This window comes from Zonotrichia leucophrys, chromosome 5 (genome assembly GCF_028769735.1).
Source record: "Zonotrichia leucophrys gambelii isolate GWCS_2022_RI chromosome 5, RI_Zleu_2.0, whole genome shotgun sequence".
Lineage (NCBI taxonomy): Eukaryota > Metazoa > Chordata > Aves > Passeriformes > Passerellidae > Zonotrichia > Zonotrichia leucophrys.
Genome location: NC_088175.1, coordinates 59902751 through 59910720, shown reverse-complemented (window position 1 = coordinate 59910720; position 7970 = coordinate 59902751). Strand labels below are relative to the sequence as shown.

Sequence of the window (7970 nt, the reverse complement as noted above, 5' to 3'; positions counted from 1 at the left end):
TTGGCTCGCCCCGAGGCAGCAGCAGCAGCGCCGGGCTGGAGACTCCGAGTCTGCTCCCACAGCAGGAAGGGCAGAATCCCGATTAAAAGCGCTGCTCCAGCCAGGGGAGCGTGTCAAGGTCACTGGGAAATGTGTGGTCCCAGCCAGGGAGCGGGGATGCTGCAGGGATGGGGAGGTCACTCGTGGCTCCAGGGTTTATTTCCTGAGACGATAAAAGCATGGATGGGTCAGTGATGAGGTGTTTGCATCATCTCAGGGCTCAGGGGGAGTCTGTTTTTGCACCTTAATAAAGAACAATGATTTGGTTTGTGTTGGTTTAATTACTGATTTCCATGGATGGCGGTTACCCTGGGATCCAAACACACACGTCACGGGGCAGGGAATTTCCTGGGAATGGGACTTTTCCTGGGCCAGGGCCTCTCCAGGGGTGAATCCTCACAGGCACCGGGGGCAGATGATGCCCTGCACCCCCAGAATGCCCTCACCTTGGAAATCTCATCCCACCTCAGTGACCATTCCATGATCCCACACCAAACTCTCCCAGCCTGGCCGTGCCTACTCTGTCTGTCCCGAGTGGAGCACAGACATTTGGGGGAAGGAGATCCCAGTTTAGAGGGACACAACAAAGTTTTCCAGGGCTGTTATCTCTCCTGGCTGCAGTGGAACAGGTCCCAGGAAAGCCACGGAGCAGGCTGGGAGCTGTTGACTCTGCAGCCCCACGTGAGCCATCTCCGAGTCAATACCACGCCAGTAACATGAAACCAATCCATGAACCAACCCTTGTTTCCTTCTTTCTCCTTGGAAAAACCCAAGGAGAGGCACTCAGCTGGCAGCTCACAGGGGCCCCCAAAACATCCCCAAATGCAGCTCTGCCCTTTTATCCAGCTGGGAGCAACAGCCAGAGCCAAGCCCAGCAGGTCACCTCCAAAAACTCCAAGATATTTTCCCTTCAAAAGCAGAATCTGTTTGGCACCAAGAGCAAACATCACGTGAGAGCAGGCAGGAACACGGCTACACCTTGCAAGGCTTAGCTAAACAGAGGAGAGAAATACCCTCTGTCTCCTCCAAGGGCACTCAACACTTGGTCATCGTGATGTTTTTTGGCCTAAATGGTCACTTAAGGCAAAAATTAGATCCAGTATTTAATTCAACCTGTGCTCGAGAGGAAATGGGTCTCCCATTAAAAGGATTGCCCTCTTGCACGCCAGGCTCTGTGTTCTCTCAATTACTGCTCTCATTGAGGCTCAGGACAGCCATAAATACTGAATTTAAATAATTACAGCACAACAGGTACGGCTGAGAGCACAAATGCAACATCAGTGCTCGGAGTTTGACAGAGGAGAGCGAGATAAGGGCGGACAAACCACAGCCCTGCCTTGGGAATAGGGAAGATCCTGGGCAGCGGTGGAGGGAGGGATTCCAGGGGTGCCAGGGAGGGATTCCACCTGCATCCAGCTCCTCCTCACACCAGCAATTGCTGCTGGAATTTCAGAGTGCCTCCTGCTCCTCACCCAGTCTGGGGACACCCCAAACCCATTCCTTGGCACGGAATGGGATCGTGCACAGGCCGAGGTGATGAAACACCGAACCACTTTTATTCCACAGGGACACACCCTCACTTCTCCTGAACCACACTCCAAAGCCCTTCTGCATCCTGGAGCCGGGCTCTCCCCAGCCCCTCCACAAATCGCTGCTGCTCGGAACATCCCCACATCCCAGCAGATCCCGGATCCTCTCTGGGGCAAAACCACAACCTGGGCAGGGCACAGAAACCCTTCACGGCGAGCTGGACGCCGTCCCCGCCCTGCCAGCGCTCTGTGGCACCTCGGGATGCTCCAGGGCAGGGCTGGGGGCCGAAGGCTCGCTCCTCATCCTCGCGCGCTGCGCGGGGCGGCGCTGGCTCAGGGGATGCCGGGCGGCGGCGGGGCTGGCCGGTGGGGACAGAAGGGGCTGTCAGCAGCACCCCGGGGGGACAGCGAGGCTCTGCGGGAGCCCAGGCGGCGGCAGACGCGGCGCACGAAGGAGCGGAACACGGAGGTGCGGAAGATGATGAACACCCAGGGGTCCACGATGGAGTTGACGGAGAGGAAGCGCAGCGCGCTCAGGTCGGCGTTCTCGTTGAAATCGGCGGCGAAGGCGCCCATGTAGGCACGGATCTGGGGGAAAAAATAAATAAATATCCACGGAATGGGAGAAGTTAGGGAAGGAAATTAAAGGAGGTCGTGCTGTGGTGGGGGTAAAAATATTGCCAGGGCAGCAAAAGGAGTTTTAACCCCATGGGTGGGATCAGGAGACAAAGGGGCACAGAGGGGTCCCTCCTGCCGGGGGGATCCCATCCCTGGGGAAGAAGTGAGAGGATTTTGGGGTGGTCACAGGGAGCTGGATCTGCCCAGCAGCTTTGGGACATGGGGGTGGAGATGAGGGTTACTGTGGGTTGTGGATGCAGCTGGGAGTGGGGATGGATCAGGGATGGTTGTGGCTCAGGGATAGCACATCCTATCAGGAAAAGGATGTTGGAGGTGGAAATGTGGTCCCAGTGACCAGGAATTCTTCATGGATGAAGGAATCATCCAACAACATCAACAACAGAGCAAGTGCTGCTCTGTCCCCAAGGCTGGGGCACTCCACTTGTGCTGGTCCCCTTGCCATGGAAATGGGATCTATCCATTGGATAACTCAGCAGGGATTCAGCCTGGGTTGGTGACAAAACCAGTTTGAGCCCAGCTGTGCCAGGGCTGTGGGTGGCTGACACCTCATGGGGTGGCTCCAGAGGTGACAGGAAGAGGATGTGGAAATTGTCACCCATGCACAGCTCCCACCCTGACTGTGGGGTGGCCCCGCCTGTGGCAACAGCTCTGCCTGCAGAGGGTGATGGAAAGGTGGAAGTGCAGGATCTGAGCCATGGAAAGGTGGAAGTGCAGGATCCCACCCATGGAAAGGTGGAAGTGCAGGATCCCACCCATGGAAAGGTGGAACTGAAGGATCCCACTCATGGAAAGGTGGAAGTGCAGAATCTGAGCCATGGAAAGGTGGAAGTGCAGGATCTGACCCATGGAAAGGTGGAACTGCAGGAACCCCACCCATGGAAAGATGGAAGTGCAGGATCTGACCCATGGAAACGTGAAAGTGCAGGATCTGAGCCATGGAACAGTGGAAGTGCAGGATCTGAGCCATGGAACAGTGGAAGTGCAGGATCTGAGCCACCCAGGAGTGGGGGACAAAGGGGGCACAGAGGGGTCCCTCCTGCCGGGGGGATCCCATCCCTGGGGAAGAAGTGAAGGATTTTGGGGGGGTCACAGGGAGCTGGATCTGCCCAGCAGCTTTGGGACATGGGGGTGGAGATGAGGGGTTACTGAGAGGGTGATAAGGGTGGGAATGGGGGGCAATTGAGGGGTCTGATAGGCGTGGGAATGGGGAGTTCTGAAGGGTTGATAAGGGTAGAGATGGGAGATTTTGAAGAGTTGATAAGAGTGGAGATGGGGGATTTTGAAGGGTTGATAAGGGTGGGAATGGAGATTTTGAAGGGTCTGATAAGGGTGGGAATGGGGGGTTTTGAAAGATCTGATAAAGGTGGGAATGGGGATTGTTGAGGGGTCTGATATGGGTGGGAATGGGGATTTTGAAGGGTTGATAAGGGTGGGGACGGGGGGGGGGGCTATTGAAGGGTCTGATAAGGGTGGGAATGGGAAGGTTTGAGGGGTCTGATGAGATGGGAATGGGGGATTATTGAGGGGTCTCATGGGGTGGGAATGGAGGTTTTGAAGGCTCTGATAAGGATGGGAATGGGGGTTTTGAAGAGTTGATAAGGGTGGGAACAGGAGGGGGGCAATTGAGGGGTCTGACAGGGGTGGGAATGGGGAAGGGGGCAATTGAGGGGTCTGATAAGGGTGGGAATGGGGGTTTTGAAGGGTTGATAAGGGCTGGAACAGGAGGTTATTAAGGGGTCTGATGCAAGGAACTGACACCCCCTCCCAAACCTTAAACCCCTCAGAGGAACAGAGGGATGGTGATGGGATAGGGGTGGGTGTAATTCCAATGGAGTTAAAGCAGCAAACTGGGATGGGGAGGGGACACTCAGATAGAATAATTCACTGACCCCTCCAACACCTGGGGCACAGAGAGGTGATGATGGGGGTTGTTTTAGGGGGTTAAACCAATGAGCTGACCCCTGGGGATGTGGGGCTGGCATTGGGTATTCCAGGGAGGGGCAATGGAATGACCCTGCTTGTGACAGAGTGGGATGGGGGGCAAATATTCCCAGGAAATTTGAGCAGTAAATCAACCCCCAGGACAGGGTGGTGGGGTTGTTGGGGTTATTCCAGGAGGATTAAGCAATGAATTAATTCCCCCATCCCAGGATGGGTGTTGGACATTATTCCATGGGGGTTAAAGCAACACTCAGATCTCTAGGGTAGGGTGGGGGACACTCAGAGGGGGGACAAAGTAATTATCTGACATAATCTTTAATTAAAATTGATTGTTTTATTTGTTTGTTATTATTAAATAAATTTAATTTATTTAATTAATTTCAATAAATTGAGAACTAGGGATGTGGTGCTTGTGTCGAGGGTGGGGAACCTCCCAGAATGGGAGAGTGGACCCAGGGGGGATTTATTCCAAGGGGATTAAAGTCATAACCTGACCCTTGGAGGGGTGGATTACTCACAAAGGACTAAAGCAATGATCTCCTGGCACCCCCAGGAATGGGGGGTGGCTCCAGAGTTTATTCCAAGGGGCTTAAACAGCTCCTGACCCCTGGGAATGGGGGGTGGTGGTGGTGGTGGGGGTTATTCCAAGGAGTTTTAGGCAGTGACCTGGTGCCTGTGGGCAGAGTGGGGCAGGATTTGGAAGCAGGCAAAGCCTTGGCCCCCAGGAGCTGGTGGTGGTGTCAGGGTTTATCCCAAAATCAGAGCTCTGACCTCTCCAGTGAGTGGTGCTGGTGGGGGGGATATTCCAGGGGGTTTTAACAACAGCCTGACCCCCTGGACAGGACGGGGGCTATTCCAAAGGGGCCAAATCACCAATCCAATCTCCCTGCCACAGCATGGGGCTAAGGGATATTTTTCCTAATGGATTAATGCACCGAGCAATGGGGCGTGGGGTGATTCCAGCGTGCTGACCCCCATGGACAGGGTGGGGAACAACTCCAAAGGGGCCAAATCATCAATCCAACCTCCCTGTCAGGAGATGGTGCTAAGAAAGGGTATTTTTCCAAATGGATTAATGCAGCAACCACCCGCAGGGGCATGGGGTGATTCCAGCATGCCTGACCCCTATGGACAGGGTGGGGAACAATTCCAAAGGGGCCAAATCATCAATCCAACCTCCCTGCCACAGCATGGTGCTGCGGACAGGATCTTTCCCAAAGGATTCCACGCACTGACCGACCCAAAGCATCCCCCCCACCCTCTCTCGCAGGGGCAGCGCGATTCTGCCGGGATTACTCACGATGAGCGGCAGCGAGCAGACGGTGAAGAGCACGGTCATGAGCGCCAGCAGGACGAGGTGATCGAGCTCCTCCATGTGCGGGGCGGCGGGGCCCGGGGCCGTCCCGCGGCGGGGCTGCCTGCGGGCCATGCCGTACAGCTGCCGCATGCTGCTCACGTTGCACGCCACGATGGCCAGCACCAGCAAGCCCATCAGGCTGGCGTAGAGCACGGGGAAGCCCAGGCGGCCCGGGCCGCCGCCGGCCATGCGGATGAAGCACCAGGTGCCCGGGCAGTACTGCATGGGCTCGCCGAAGCCCAGCAGCGGCAGCGCGCAGAACAGCGCGCACAGCCCCGCGGCCGCCGGGCCCAGCGCCGCGCCCAGCCGCCGCGTCAGGTGCCGCCGGTAGAAATAGGGGTGGCCCAGCGACAGCCAGCACTCCAGAGCCATGGCCAGCAGCAGCAGCGTGGGGGCCAGCCCGAAGAAAGCCATGAGGAAGGCGAAGAGCTGGCACAGCACCCCCGGCTGCTCCTCGCCGCGCACGGGCGGCCCCAGCTGGCTGAGGCTGCGGTTGTAGGCGTAGGCTGCCAGCACCATGGGGCTGATCAGGCACTTGCCCAGCAGGTCGGTGACCGCCAGCGCTGTCACCAGCACGTAGAAAGCCGAGACCCGCGGCGGGCGGCCCCCGGGCGAGGAGCGGGAGCGGCGGCGGTGCTGGCCCAGCAGCAGCAGCGCCAGCACGTTCCCCAAAAGGCCGGCGGAGAACAGCACCGAGCTGGGCACGGCCGACTGGCCGCTCTCGATGTGGCGGCTGCTGCGGCAGCGGTAACCCTCGGCCTCCATGGGATTGCCCCGCTCCGGGATGCGCTGCCAGGGATGCCCCGCTCCGCCGGGAATGTCCCCACGCACCGCGATGGGACTGAACCCCGCACCGGGATGGGATGCGATGGACGCGATGGGATGGATGGACGGAGCGCACCGCACCGCGCCGCGGCTGCCCGTGGTGACGGTCCCCGCGCTCGGAGAGAGCAAAGCGGGAGGAGGAGGAGGAGGAGGTGCGGTGCAAGCGGGCACGGCCCCTGGGACAGCCCCTTGTCCCGCCCGGCCCGCCCCGGCTGTCGGAGCTGGGCTGTGGAGCGGGGGGGCCGCGCTGATCCCCCGGCTGGAGGGAGGGGAAGGGCCGGGGTGAGTGCCGGGGTGAGGGTCCCAGAGGGGCTCTGGGAGCGGACACTGCACGGAGGGAGCTGGAGCTGAGCCCCTCGGGATGGGGGTGCGGGAGGGGGACAGGGCTGAGCCCCGAGGGGGTGACGGGTGCGGGGTCCGAGCACGGTGGGCGAGTGACGGGAGAGGGGGGACAGAGCCCCTGGAGGGGTGACAGCGCCCAGGGCTGGGGCTGAGCCCAGGGAAAGGCGCTGGGGCTGATTCCCTGGGGGTGACAGGGCCCAGGCCTGGGGCTGAGCCCTCACACAGACAGGGAAAGGCGCTGGGGCTGAGAGGGCCCAGGGCTGGGACTGAGCCCAGGGAAAGGCGCTGGGGCTGATTCCCTGGGGGTGACAGGGCCCAGGGCTGGGGCTGAGCCCAGGGAAAGGCGCTGGGGCTGATTCCTTGGGGGTGACAGGGCCCAGGGCAGGGGCTGAGCCCTCACACGGACAGGGAAAGGCGCTGGGGCTGATTCCCTGCGGGTATCACAGGCCACAAGCCAAAGCAGTGCAAAGTGTCCCTACCCGCCGCAGCACGAACGGGGTGATCCTTCAGATTCCTTCCAAGCCAAACAATTCTGGGATTTTAGGCTATGAGCAGGTGGCACATCTGCCTGCGGCCCATCCCGCAGGTGTTTCTGATCCCCCAGCCCTGGCAGTGCCCTCTGTGCCAGCGGCAAAGCCCGGGAAAAGCCCCCGGAACTCCTGCCAGGAAAAGCAGCTCCGACCGCAGCCCCGCGGCTGCAAACACACACACAGCGCCTTGCAGGATGCATGTGATGATGAATAAGCACGAAACCGTGCCTGTCTGCTCTCAGAGAACTCCTTGCTACCCTGGATGAGTGTACACGAAGGGCAGGGGAGTATCAAGATGACAGCAGGGACGGGAAAGGGGGTTTGAGGGGCCAGACTCAGCACGGCAGGTTTTAGTGGTAGCTCTTGTGATTCCTCCAGCAGTGAGGGCAGGGACTGTTTGTGGCAGAGCAAGGGAAAGTCCCGGGTCCGGAAGAAATCAAGATAAACTCGTTGCAGCTCAGCTCTCACCCACGGTCGGTCGGTGTTGAAGTGCTGCCCTCATTAGGGCTGAGCGCGAACCCAGAGGCCGCTTCCTGCCTGGGGCCCCCGGGGAGAGGAAATTCAGGCTGCCCTGGGAAGCAATCCGAGTGAAACCCTCCAAAATAGCTCCTGGAAAACACCCAGCGCCTTCCCGAGCTGACCCTGCGCTCTGGTCCCTGCGGGAATCCCAGCAGCAGGGAATGGGGGAAGGCAGATGTGATCCCTCAGCTTTTCCCCAGGGTGAAGGTGGGGAAGGAGGGCCCAGCACCTCTGCAGAGCTGATTTAGG

The 7970-nt window shown here is 59.1% G+C and overlaps 1 protein-coding gene across 1 annotated transcript; it reads right to left on the bottom strand.

Annotated features, from left to right (window-relative positions):
* Positions 1-6471, bottom strand: PTGDR (prostaglandin D2 receptor). Its single transcript, XM_064714463.1, has 2 exons — positions 5449-6471; positions 1-2156 (listed from the first exon to the last, which is right to left on the bottom strand). Exons 1-2 carry the CDS (start codon positions 6268-6270, stop codon positions 1902-1904), a joined length of 1077 nt encoding a protein of 358 aa, XP_064570533.1. The 5' UTR covers positions 6271-6471; the 3' UTR covers positions 1-1901.
* Between the last annotated feature and the right edge of the window lie 1499 nt (positions 6472-7970).

Coding starts and splice junctions, on each gene's coding strand:
- PTGDR (XM_064714463.1), bottom strand. CDS start 6,270: ATGGAGGCCGAGGGTTACCGCTGCCGCAGCAGCCGCCACATCGAGAGC. Junction 2,157..5,448: donor TCTGCTCGCTGCCGCTCATC/GTGAGTAATCCC, acceptor TTTTTCCCCCAG/ATCCGTGCCTACATGGGCGC.